At 37.7% G+C, this 13595-nt stretch overlaps 1 protein-coding gene across 1 annotated transcript in view; it reads right to left on the bottom strand.

Moving 5' to 3' along the window:
* LOC123658970 (uncharacterized protein CG7065-like) overlaps positions 1-13595 on the bottom strand; it is a 33855-nt gene that overhangs the window by 17743 nt on the left and 2517 nt on the right. Inside the window, exons 3-5 of the mRNA XM_045594262.1 lie at positions 13227-13450; positions 2903-3064; positions 180-297 (exon numbers count right to left, since the gene is read on the bottom strand). Coding sequence (XP_045450218.1) covers positions 180-297; positions 2903-3064; positions 13227-13328 — 382 coding nt within the window. The 5' untranslated portion in view covers positions 13329-13450. The remainder of the gene's footprint in view (positions 1-179; positions 298-2902; positions 3065-13226; positions 13451-13595) is intronic.

The raw sequence follows: 13595 nt of genomic DNA, 5'->3' as shown, positions 1-13595 counted from the left end.
GGCCAAAAAAAAACCCAATGAACCATCATAAACGCGCAGACCACGACAAATATCCAGTGTTGTGGCCGTTGCGCTAAGGCGTCGACATTATATATTTAATGAAATAACAAAAAATAATGGATTTCATGGTTAACAGGTTTAATTACTAAGATGGATCCAGTACGTCTATATTTTAATACCTGCTGTCTTTGAGACTCCTTTTTCATTCAATACATATGGATGTTCTTCAAAAATACTCAGAGGCCAAATAGTTTTCATGGAGAGCTTATTCTTGTGCTTCTTCCCAGATATATGAGTCTAAAATAAAATTGCCATGTATAATTACATTTTTAAACAATATAAATATTGAATAATTTCATATTACATTTTTTTTTTTTTTTTTTTTTTTATGACAAATAGGCAGGCATTTGACCACAATCTCACCTGATGTTAAGTGACGATGTGGTCGAAGGTGGAGCATGCCTGCCTAATAACAGCCTATTCACTCTGGCCTTGAAGGCACCCAGATTGTATCGTTCGGGAAACACAGACGCGTGCAACGAGTTCCATTCCTTAGCTGTGCGCATCAGAAAAGTAGAGCCAAAGCGTTTTGTGCGCGTAGGTGGCATATCGACGACATAAGGATGGAACGATCGACCGCGCCTAGTGTCCCGATGGCGGAAGGTTGTTGGGGGAATTAGATCGTGTAATTCCTTCGCACACTCACCGAAATATATTTTGTAGAACACCGACAGACGAGCTACCCTACGCCGATGATCGAGACTCTGCAACTTGGTGTCTGTCAGAGTAGGGTCACCTATGAGTCTCTTAGCTCGTTTTTCCACCGAGTCCAAAGTTGCCAGTTGGTATTTGGCGGATCCATCCCAAAGATGGCAGCAATACTCCATACAAGACCGAACTTGTGCTTGGTATAGTTGAAGCAGCTGTTCTGGAGTGAAGTATCGCCTGACCTTAGAGAGAATACCTAGTTTTTTTGCTGCAGTTTTTGCTTTGGACTCGATGTGTTGCCCAAAGTTCAGATTGGACGATAGCTCTACACCGAGGAGCTGTAGGGAGTCGGTAATTTCCACAGAAACATCCCGGAAAGTCGGAGCCAGGTGTAAAGGGCTCCGTTTAGAGGAGAACACACACGCCTGTGTTTTTGTAGCGTTGAACGTGACCAGATTGGCATCGCCCCATTCGGAGACTGCCTGGAGGGCGACGTTCAAGCGGCTGACCATATCCTCTCGACAAGACTGGATAACATCCTTACTAGCCCTTGCACTCGAAAAGTATCTGTCCGTCACTGTGCAGTCGTCAGCGTACCCAAAGGTACCGGGGACGAGCAGATCGTTAATATGCAGCAGGAAGAGGGTAGCGGACAAGACTGATCCCTGAGGAACACCAGCGTCGATAGCCTTTTGGTCCGACGAGTACCCGTCAAGGACAACTTGTATTGAACGTTCGCTCAGGAAGTCAGAAATCCAAGTGCAAAGGCCAGGTGGAATACCATATGAAGGAAGCTTGCTTATAAGGCTCGCGTGCCAAACCCTGTCAAAGGCCTTCGAGATATCGAGAGACACGACAAGTGCTTCGCCGTGTTTGTCAATGGCCTCACTCCAAATATGTGTGGCATACACTAGAAGGTCCCCAGTCGAACGGTGCTGGCGGAAACCGTACTGCCGGTCGCTGAGGAGATCGTTACCTTCCAAGTGGGCCAAGAGTTTGTTGTTTAGTTCACGTTCCATAGTCTTACAGAGTATGGATGTGACCGAGATGGGACGGTAATTGACAGGGTCTGCACGACTACCTTTTTTGGGCACAGGCTGCACGTTGGCAAGCTTCCAAGACTTCGGCACTTTGCCAGTCTTAAGTGACAGGCGGTACAGGCGTGTAAGAGGTGGAGACAACTCAGGGGCACAGGTACGCAGGACTATCGCTGGTATACCATCCGGTCCGCTGGCCTTGTTTACGTCTAGAGTTTGCAGGATTTTAAGGATCTCTTTTTGGCGTATGCGTACTTCTGCCATAATGCAGTCAGCACGAGTTGAGATTGGTGGTGCTTTTCCTGCAACAACCAGACGCGAGTTCTCTGCAAAAAGAGATGCAAACAAATCCGCTTTCTCTTTTGCAGAATGGGCCAGTGATCCATCAGTCCTCAGCAATGGTGGAAGTGACGGCCGACAAAAGTTAGATTCAACGGCTTTTGCCAGGGACCAAAACGCTTTGCTCCCAGAAGGGTAAGAAGCTAGTTTGGCCCCAATGCGGCTGATATGGTTGAATCTAGTCCTGCGTAACGTCCTTTTACATGCCTTGGCGGCTTTGTTAAAAGCTTTCTTCAAATTCCGAGAATTTGGAGACTTGCGCGCTCGAGCTTCAGTCCATGCAGTGTATGCCGACCGCTTTTTGGCTTCTGCACGATAGCATTCCGCATCAAACCATGGGCGAGCTTTTCCATTTGTCGCTACGTCAGAGTATGGTATAAAATATTCCATACCCTGACTTATTACCGCGGTAATGGCTTCAGCGCAGCTCGACGGATCATCAGAAGAAAAGCATACCTCTCGCCAAGGATAGGACGAGAAAAAGTGACGCATCTCATCCCAATCCGCTGCCTTATATCGCCACACTCGTCTTGGGCCACATGGGGATTCTTCGGGTGGGGAACAGACGGATATTGATTTTACCAGACAGTGGTCAGAAGTACCCAGTGGTGCAGAAACTGTTATTGAGTACCTGTCTGGATCAGTTGTTAAAAATAGGTCTAAGTAGTTGGCGGTATGAGAGTCTACGTCTGGTACCCTGGTAGCACAATTTACAAGCTGGGTGAGGTCCAGCGTCAAGGCTAGACTAGGCTACATTAAATGACTGCACTAGGTCATGTCAGCCAGCAAATCAATTAAATTACCGGTACACTAGTTACCTGTAAAATGCTCTCCCCGCTACACATAGCAGCACAAGGATAGCATAAGTATATCCATTTGCCGGAAATATCCCGCCCGCGTCGTTCCACCATACAACGGATCCCACCATCTTCGGTCTTGATCTTCAAACTGTTAAGATGTTGTTGAAACTCCTGTTCGGCCTAAAATGTAAACGAACCTATTATAGCTAATCCAAATCAGCTAAGAATAAATTCCTAAGACCTATATCTGATATACAATCTGAAGTTTAGCTAAAACCTAAAAAACGAAAATCGCGGTTGAACACGGTCGAATTTCTAGAATTGTGTAAATAGTCAGGGTTAGAAATCAAATAAAAGAGACGATCGAAAATTGCCGTTTATTAAAATAAAATGGTTTTTTTTTTTTTTTAATATACTTACCAAACTCCCACTTTGTTAGAGCGAAAATTACTTGTACACAGTGCGCGATAAACGATAATAAAATATTCACAATAAAACATACATATTATTACGTAAATACCAGTAAGATATTTAATAAAATGTAAATCTCACTGATTCGTAGTCTCACACCTCTTTTTCAAAACACAGTAGTTTTGCATTCTCAATTTTATTAGAATCTTCTTAGTACGTAAAGAAAATAAAAGGTCAGGAAATCCGAATGTATACCTAGCGTATACCAAAAATGCGCGATAAGTTTGCAATAGCAATCTTTCTACAGACAACTATTCTAACGCTAACCGATAACTAAAAAAGCATACTTCACCTCATAACTCCTCACAAAACACGCATTCAAACTTGGATATTTGTATTATTAGGAATATCGAATTTTTTTTTTTTTTTTTAGGCACTAGCTGTCACTATAAAAAGGATTGGGTTGGGCTTAGTGCCCATTTGCCGTTTGACACTCAATTCGGATAGGAATAAAAACGGAGCATAGAAATGTTTTATGATATAGATTCATTTGTTAATTACCCTTGTAATAAAAACTGACAAGTCCAACACTGTTCATTGAAGTGGCGTTCCTGGGGGGAGGGGGTTGCATGGTCCCGGGCGGCACACATAAGATGCCGGCAAAATTCTGCCTATCAACAGCATAAAAATACGAAAGAGAGAGCAGTAGCCATTACTAGAAAACTTTAATGCAATCGTTACCACCAACACGCACAGCGTGTTTAGATTAATCTCTATCACTATATCGGCAATATGCTAGGTATGTTAATGATTGTTACTTTTATAGTAGGCGTATTTTAAAATACAGCGACCAAACGAATAGTTTGCCGTCCCATAAATCAAGGGGGAAAAGGCAAAAGTGGACTATATATTAGGAATATGTTTATAGAAAAAAAAATTGATTAATCGATTATTTTCTTTGGAATTCTTCGGCTGACTTTTTTTTAGCACCTATTCCGTATATTGTCTTGTAAAACTCCATGAAACTAACAATACCCATTATATTTCGGCTAGCCTTATATCATAAATTTATCTAGTTACAGGAAATATATTTCTGCTGACCTTTTTTTACGCACAAATCGATTATGTTTTTACTTCACTAGTACCTACGTTTTTTATTTTTATTTTATTTATTTAGTACCTACGTATACAGGACTTGCATTGCCCCTCGCAGCCTGCTGCCCCGGGCCGTGGCACTTTTGGTCCTAGGGTAAATACGCCCATGAAAACTGCTAGTGTATAATCTTCATATTAGGTCGGGGGAAAAATTTCTTCGTATTTTATATATATTCAATATAAGATTTTACAAACTTTTTTTACATTACTCATAATATAGTACCATTTTGTTCGATAACTTGCCGTTATTTCGTAGGTAGTGACAAGATTCCGTTGCTGTAGATATTTTAGGACTTCTCATTACAAAACCGCGACAAGTAGATTTTTTAGTCCTTTCTTGACGTGATCTTTACGCTACCTAAAGAATTCTGAATTCTGAATTCTGACCTACAGATGGATTAGATGGAAATCTGAGGGTACCAGATCGAAGCTATGTGGTCCATGCATTAAGACTTCCCAGTTGAACTCTCTCAATGCTTGTTGAATGAGAGTTAGGCGTTGTCGTGATGAAAGACCACACCTTTTCTGTTGATCAATTCTGGCCACTTATTCTCAATTTCTTGCTTAACTCTCAGCTCATCAGTTGTTGACAGTAGAAATCCGAAAAGTACATAATAAATGATGCTCTTCCAGTCCTACCATACATCCAACATCACCTTATTGCGTGTCAACCCGAGTTTCGCGATAGTCTGTGCAGCTTGACCGACCTTCTCTTTCGTACATTCTTATCGTAGGTGATTAACTTTTTGTCACCAATGACCAATCTTATCAAAAATTGTACGTTATCTTTACTTCTTAAGAGAGAATCGCAAATGAGTACACAGTCCGTTAGGTTTCTTTCAGTGAGTTCGTGTGGAACCCATATATCGAGCTTTTTTTATAGCCAGCCCTTTTTAAATAGGTCAAAATAGTTTTATAACCCAATTCTCAGATCTTCAGCTTTATCGTCACTACTCCAATGTCGATTTAGCTCCACTTTTTCTAAATGCCACGTAACTGGGCGGCCAAAGCGAACTACAACTTTGACATCAAAATTTCCTGACTGAAAACGTTACGATACAAAAAATTTTCCCGGTTTGAGTCGCATTTTTTCCCTTTTTAAAGTACAACTTTAAAATATACCAAATTTTTTCGTTGGATCAAATAACAAATGAAACGTGGTGTGAAACTGGGGTTTACTTTTTAATTTCGTTTTTAAAACATTACCTTTTCACTGTATCGAAACCAGTCTGTTACAAACAATACAAGCAAAAGATTTTATTGCAATTTTTCACTAGAAAATACGAAGACTTTTTCCCCGACCTATTATTATAAGCTATGTAGTTAGCTTAAGTTGTCTGGAAAAATGAACTAAAGTTGTCTTTACAGGCAAGAATTTATAACAATTTTTTGTCAATAAATCAGTTTATTAAGCTTGTCATCCAATCTTCTTATATATAAAAATGAATCGCAAAATGTGTTGCTAAGCGCAAAACTCGAGAACGGTTGGACCGATTTCGCTAATTCTTTTTTTAAAATGTTCCTTGAAGTACGAGGATGGTTCTTAAGGAGAGAAAAATTCAAAAAAAAAAATTAAATTTCCTTAAATAGTCTAAAAACAATACTTTTCTATACTCCCATACAAAAGATTTGTGATAATACTTAAAAGTCAATTTGAACTTTAATACCATACGATAAAGTTTGTGTTAGGCGATACGAAGTTCGCCGGGTCAGCTAGTATTTTAATAAATCTAATAGTGAACAACAAAGCTAACAGTCGAAATACAAGAAGTAGTCCTCGCAGTGGCGGATTTACTAGTAGGATGAGTAGGTTGGGGCAAATGAGTCTCGAAAATTTAACGAAAATCTCAATATTTCTCTATTTTCTCACTCTCACAATGTTTGAATAAAAAAAATACTACACGCTCTATAAAATATACTTTTGAGACGATGAATATAAATGATACATTCAATTGAAGTGTCTGTTTGTAATATTAAATTAACCGCTTTTTACTTAATCTCTCTTACTGTCTGTTTGTTCCGGCTAATATCTGAAATGGGTGAACCGATTTTGAGAGGGCTTTCACTGGCAGATAGATGATGTAATAAGGTGTAACTTAGGCTACTTTTATTTTAGAAATTTATTTATTCAGTAACTTTGCGAACTGAATAATATTTTTTTTAATTCCACGCGGACGAAGTCACGGGCACAATAATACCAGTACTAGTAGGGCTCAAAATTTATTTAATAGTGAACGAATACTAAAATAAATAAATAAAAAGATTATTTTTAAAGTTGAATCCAAAAGTTTGATCAATTCTTTGGTTTCATCTTGTTTTTTATAATAAATAATAATAAAACGTTTCACACTCAGAGGTCCCCACTATGATTCACTCATGGGTCCGAAAACATACACAATACACAAGTACAAACGCCCAGAACACTCAGTCCTACCGTGACCGTGGCTGTAAAGTACCCGAAACGTCAGGAATTTAAAAAACTTAATAAACCGCGATAAAATTCGAAAAAGTTGTTTCTTTGTAAATTTTGGGTGGTGTGGGTTTGAGAATCGGCCAAAATCTATTTTTCACACCCCTAAGTTATAAGCGGGGGCGAGGGGAATAAGGGGGGTTAATAACATATATGGCAAAACAACGTTGGCGGCGTCAGCTAGTCTTCTTAATACATAAAACAAAGTCGGGTTTGTTCGAACAGTTATAACGCACCAAGAACAGCTTGACCGATTTTCATGTTTTTTGATTTGTTGTATTTGCCTCCGTCCCGAATAGCAAAATAACTATTAAAAACATTGGATAGTTGACGTAAATAAACACATTTTTTTGTGTTTACATAACAAATATTTATTTTATATTTTATATTTAGTATCAGCATTGCGAAGCCGGGACGGGTCGCTAGTTGTTAAATAAGAAAGGGTTAATTAAGGCAAAATTTTAATGTTTTAGCCACAAATGTTGCCAAAACATTAAAAAATAAACATAATTATGTAGAATTAAAAGTTTCGTCAATTTTATGTTCTTCAACAGTAATAAGATATTACTGTAAATGAAACGTAATATTCTTTACGATAAAGTATTGTCCGGGGAGACTTGCAGATGTTTTAAGAATATTTTAAGCCTTAGTATATGCAACTTCAGCTAAAATAAAAATTTATAGATAAATTTGCCAAAAAATCGTAATAAAAATTGTTATATTTCCCTAGGCCTGTGAATAGAATGTGTGTATAGGATATTTTTTTTGAGGTAGGGCACAGCAGATATCCTGCTCCAAAATTTAAGTAACCTGTACTAGGGATATCTCCTTTCCATCAAAAAAAGAATTATCAAAATCGGTACATCCAGTAGAAAGTTATGCGGTATAATACAACGTAGGTCGACGAAAAAAGCGTCAAGTAAAAACGCATTATTAGATATAACTCGAAAAGTAATTGTTAGATCTCAAATAAATTTAAATGGGACCAATTGACATACACCAGCTTTCGATTTAAAAAAAATTGTCGAAATCGGTCCAACCGGTCAAAAGTTCTGATGTAACATACATTAAAAAAAAAATACAGTCGAATTGAAAACCTCCTCCTTTTTGGAAGTCGGTTAAAAAGCCATTTCTTTGCATATACATTAAAAGTTTTTTTTTTCTCTAGTTTAATAAAATGTGTACAAGTGATTTAAGTGTGAAATTATTGTGATCACCAGAAACCACAGAGCATTGTAGATATTGTCCTAGTTTCTTTCTCAGAATAGATTATTTTTACTAGCTCACAGTGGTGAATTTGACACTGTAATTTTAAAAAATATAAAATGTATATACATATCTTATATTTAAAATTGTCGTGTCCCAATGTTAGTTAAAATACTCTTCCGAAAAGGGTGGACAGATTTTTATAAAATTTTGTGTGCATATCAGGTAGGTCGGAGAATCGCTCAACATCTATTTTTCATACGCTTTAGTTATGAGGGAGGGAGGATTAAGGGGTTTATAACATATGTTAGCTGTGTGGCTACGGCAGTAAAGAATATAGCCACCCTCTCTTCCCGTGGGTGTCGTAAAAGGCGACTAAGAGATAACACAGTTCTACTACCACGTTGGAACTTTTAAAGCCGACCGATGGCGGGATAACCATCCAACTGCTGGCTTTGAAATACACAGACCGAAGACAGGCAGCAGCATCTTCGGTGCCACAAAGCCAGTCCTGCGGTCACCAACCCGCCTGCCCAGCGTGGCGACTATGGGCAACACATGAGTTCACGCTATTTTTGGCGCGAACTTGGGGAGCCTATATCCAGCAGTGGATTGCGATAGGCTGAAGTGATGATAATGATGATAACATATATGGCAAAACAACGTTTGCGGGGTCAGCTAATATATTTGTTTTACTTTATTTTATATAATTTCTTATATTTCTTTATTTTTATAAAATAGAATGTAAGTATTAAGATCACTAACAAATAAAAATTTAAAACCAAAGTAACTTTATTGTTATCCTCTGTTCTGTATTTTAAGAGCCATTTCACAAAAATTGGTAACAATCCGCGAAATTGTAATATTTTGACGTTGTTAATCTCAGTATTGGATCCAAAATGTAATTTATATTTTTGAAATATAATAGAGCAACCTTTAGTAGTTGTAGTAAGATAATGGATCAGAATTTTGATTTATATTGTGTGTACAAATTTATTAACCTTTTCATCAGCCACCTCCTTGGGTAAACGGTCGCAATGTATACTTTGAAAACCTATTTTTCAAAAACCTCTACCTTAAAACTGCATAAAAAATATGGTAATATGTAGAATATGTTTTTACATACATATAATCACGCCTTTTTCCCGTACGGGTAGGCAGAGACCACTTCTTTCCACTTGCTACGATCCTTACATACTTCATTCGCTTCGTCCACTTTCATTATACCCTTCATACACGCTTTTCGGTTTAGGGTACTCTTGACCTGGCCTTTTTTTAAGACGTCAATTATTTGGTCTCGGAACGTCCGCCTAGGTCTACGCCTTCCGACCCTTCCATCCACACTCGCCTTATACACTTTTTTCGTCAATCGTTCTTCACTCATTCTCTCGACATGGCCAAACCATCTGAGCATAACTTTCTCAATTTTTGTCACTACATCTTCTTTCAAACAACAACGTTTCCTTATCTCACTATTTCTTATCCTGTCACTCAGTTTAACTCCTATCATACTTCTTAACGCTCTCATCTCAATTGCACTTATTCTGCTTTCATGTTTCTTCTGCTATACCCAACTTTCACTTCCGTACATGAGTGTCGGAACCAACACCCCCTCATGCACAGCCAAACGAGACTTGTTAGACACCTTCAAACTGCTCATAAAGGAGTGCAAAGCTCCATTTACCCCGTTTCCTGCATTCACTCTTTTTTCAATATCACTCTCACACTTTCCATCTCTTGTAAACTTTAAACCCAGATACACAAACTCATTTACCTGTTCAATATGTTCATCTCCAATCACGATATTGCAGTCTGACACTGCCTCATCTCTTTCAAACACCATCACTTTCGTCTTCTTTACATTCATCTTGATTCCCTTTCTTACAAAAGCTCCACTAATAGCAGTTAGTATCTCCTGCAAATCCTCGGCCGAAGACGCAAGTAATACTTGGTCATCAGCATAGAGAAGACATTTGACGAGTAACTCATTCATTCTCAACCCATTTTCATTCTCTTTTAAATATATCAAACAATTGTCCATGAACAGATTAAACAGCCACGGTGACGCTACACATCCCTGTCTAACACCTTTTTCGATATTAAACCATTCAGTGTATGTCCCGTTTATCCTCACACAAGCACTAGAATCACTACAAAGAGATTGCAATGCTCGCATAAGGACACTGCTCACACCATTCACGGACAATGCTGACCACAATTCATTCCTCATCACTCTATCATAAGCCTTTTTTAAATTCATGAACGCGCAATAGACTTTTTAGTTTTTAGCCAAACACTTTTCAGCTATGCACCGCAAAGAAAAGACCTGATCCGTACATCCCATTCCCTTTCTAAATGCCGCTTGTGCATCCCATACTTTTTCGTCTGTTTCATTTACAACCCTCTCAATCAACACTTTTGCATACAGTTTACCGACGACGCTGAGGAGGCTTATACCGCAGTAATTTATGCAGTCTTCCCGTGACCCTTTTCCCTTGTACAATGGGACGATTACGGCTTTGCACCAGTCTCCCGGTACTACGCCCATTTCGCCAGCAGAAAATTGAAAAGGCGGTACAGCTGGCTAGCCACTATGCCATGCCCAGCCTTCGACATTTCGACGGTAATCCTGTCATACCCTGCAGCCTTACCTAATCTCATACTTTTCAACGTTTTCACTGTTTCATCCATGCTTATCTCACTTTCATCACCATTTATACTCTCTTCCATGGAAGGTGCCGTATGTTGTACCTGCACTTCCTCTCTTTCGAAAAACTTTTAAAATACTCTTTCCATCTATTTAACACACATTCTTCTTCTTTTATAATACTTCCATCTTGAGGTAGAGGTTTTTTCTCTAGCAGTTTTGATGGATTTCCAGAAAACTTTATGTTTGACTGGAAATCTTCAGTGAGCCTTCTATCAAAATTATCCTTTCGTCCTTCTTTCTTTCTAGACACAACTTCTATCGCCGCTAATTTCAATCTTTTATACTTCGTTCTCACTTTCTTTATCTCGTCGTCCGTTGCTTTTTGAACTTTATGGTTAGCTTTTGTCGCTAATCATCCAATCCCAACCACCACCATCACGATCCAACCACGCTTTCTTCTTTTCTTGCACAGCCTTTTGTACATCTTAATCCATCCACACATTATAGTTCTTTCTTCCTTTCCTTCTTTTAGCTACCCCGCATACCTCAAGAGCAATATTCACGACCCCTTTCTTAAATTTATCCCACTAATCTTCAATCACACTTATCTCTTCTATACCTTTAAAACTTCCTTACAGTTTCTCTACATACTCGTTTTTCTTTTCCTTTCCTTGAATGTTTTCCACTTTCACTTTGTCCAAAATACTCGTAGGCTCGGCCCTTCGGTGTCGCCACCGTTCAAAGAGGCCACGCAATCGGGCTACGACCAGAAAATAGTCTGTGTCGAGGCCTACACCGCGGTATGCTCGAGTATCTAGCACTTTCTTCCTCAGTCTTTCATCCACTATTATAAAATCAATCATACTTCTAGATCCACCCTCATCTCTTGTATACAAATGGATCTTTTTGTGGTCAAACATTGTGTTGGCCTCGCAAAGATTCCATTCCAAAAAAAAAAAAAAAAAACATATTTCTATAAACTCTTACAATTCATCGCCGAGTCTCCCTAGTAAGTAGTCAGAGACACTTGTATTGGAAATGACTCGCTACTTCCCAAATTCCCAATTCCAAGCATACTTCAAGCAGGTCATTCACTCTCTCTTCCCCAAACGTACTCAGAACTCTTTCATACCCATTACGCTTTACTCCAACCCACCCATTAAAGTCCCCTAACATCACGATCCGTTCATTTTCTCCGCACTTATTCAAGACATCTCTCATGCTATCCCAAAATTCCTCTCTCTCGTTGGGCGTTTGATGACCCAACTCCGCGGAGCTCTGTCGGTGCATAGACCCCAAGGATAAACAAGCAGGTGAGTCCGACTTTTAGCCTGATCCAGAGGAGTCTTGGGCTTACACATTCATGCTCCATGACACATTCAACCATTCGAGAGGAAAGAATCACACCAACACAAACACACACAAAATTCTGCACAGCCATCTCTTTCGCTCACACGCGCCAAGCGACTGTTGTTATAGTGTGATAAGCCGCATTTGATACTTTCATAAAAATAAAAAGATATGCCAAAATTACTGTAATGATATAATGATTATTTCGGAAAACAATTGTATAATTTAATTTTTTTTTCTCACATGATCAATACAAATAAATAGGCATTTAAATCTGTTTGTCTTGTTATTTGGTAATAAATGTTTGTCGATGTCATTGACTTTATAAAAAAAAATTAAAGCCGGCAAAATTTGATGGTCTACTTGTATCCAAAACTATGCAACTCACATTCACACTAAGATTTTCTGGAGCATCATAAAATGCTATTTTATTTATATCGTAAATATTAGATTCATTCGTAAACTCAAAAACTAAATCAATTAAAAAAAATTGTATCATAAAATCGTTTTTTTATTTTTATTTTAAATTTATTGACTGTTGTTATATAATATAATCTAAATTTTTAACAACTAAATTATGTAAAAAACTTTTTATACCATAGTGATTAATTTTTAATATACATTAGAAAAAGATCAAGATGGTTTTTTTTGGTTGTCACACTATACCAAATAGCACAAAGATCGCGCGGCTCGTACGAATTGCGCGATGCGACCAAATATAACTTAAGTTGCAGAGCGATAAGTTGTGAAATGGCTCTTAATTGTTTGTTAGTACAAAACTAAATTAGACATTCATTTTCGTTTTTTTTTATGAATTTAAGAAACTTACTAATAGTATTTTTAGTTTCTTATTCTATTAATTATTTATTTGGAAAAATATTTTCTGTAAAATAATTTTAATGTAATTATAATATTATAATTTTTTTCTATAAAATAATAAATTTTTATCCTGTAAAGTCTGTTATTCTTGTGTTTTGTGAAACAAAATATTACTTAATCTTTTAATTATGTTAAACAATGTAAATAATACAACCATAACTATTAATACTAATCTAAATTGTAGTTTAAATTGAAAAAAAAAAAAAGAAATTCAATCTTACCTTAGTACAAGGTGTTTCTTCGTCAATATCTGGTTTCTTAGGCACTTCTGTCACAGAATCTTGATAACCCTCCGCTCCAGGAGGACAGTCGGGGAGGTCCATCTTGAAGCACTAAACACTTAACAGTTTATGGCCAGAGAATGGCCATAAACTTTTATCACTTATTTAATTTTATTTTTAAAGTTTATTTTTAATTCTTCTTTCTTCTATCTTCAAACAGCAAACTGGAAGACAAATCACTGTAGTCAGTATTTTATTTTATTTGCTATGTAGTATATTATTACAGAATAGACAAAATGATACTTACACACTCATTTTTGCGATACTTACTGATTATCATGCATGCTTGTTAAATCACAATAATTATGC

The sequence above is a fragment of the Melitaea cinxia genome, chromosome 2, assembly GCF_905220565.1.
Source record: "Melitaea cinxia chromosome 2, ilMelCinx1.1, whole genome shotgun sequence".
Taxonomy (NCBI): Eukaryota; Metazoa; Arthropoda; class Insecta; order Lepidoptera; family Nymphalidae; genus Melitaea; species Melitaea cinxia.
This window is presented reverse-complemented; position numbering and strand designations above follow the sequence as displayed.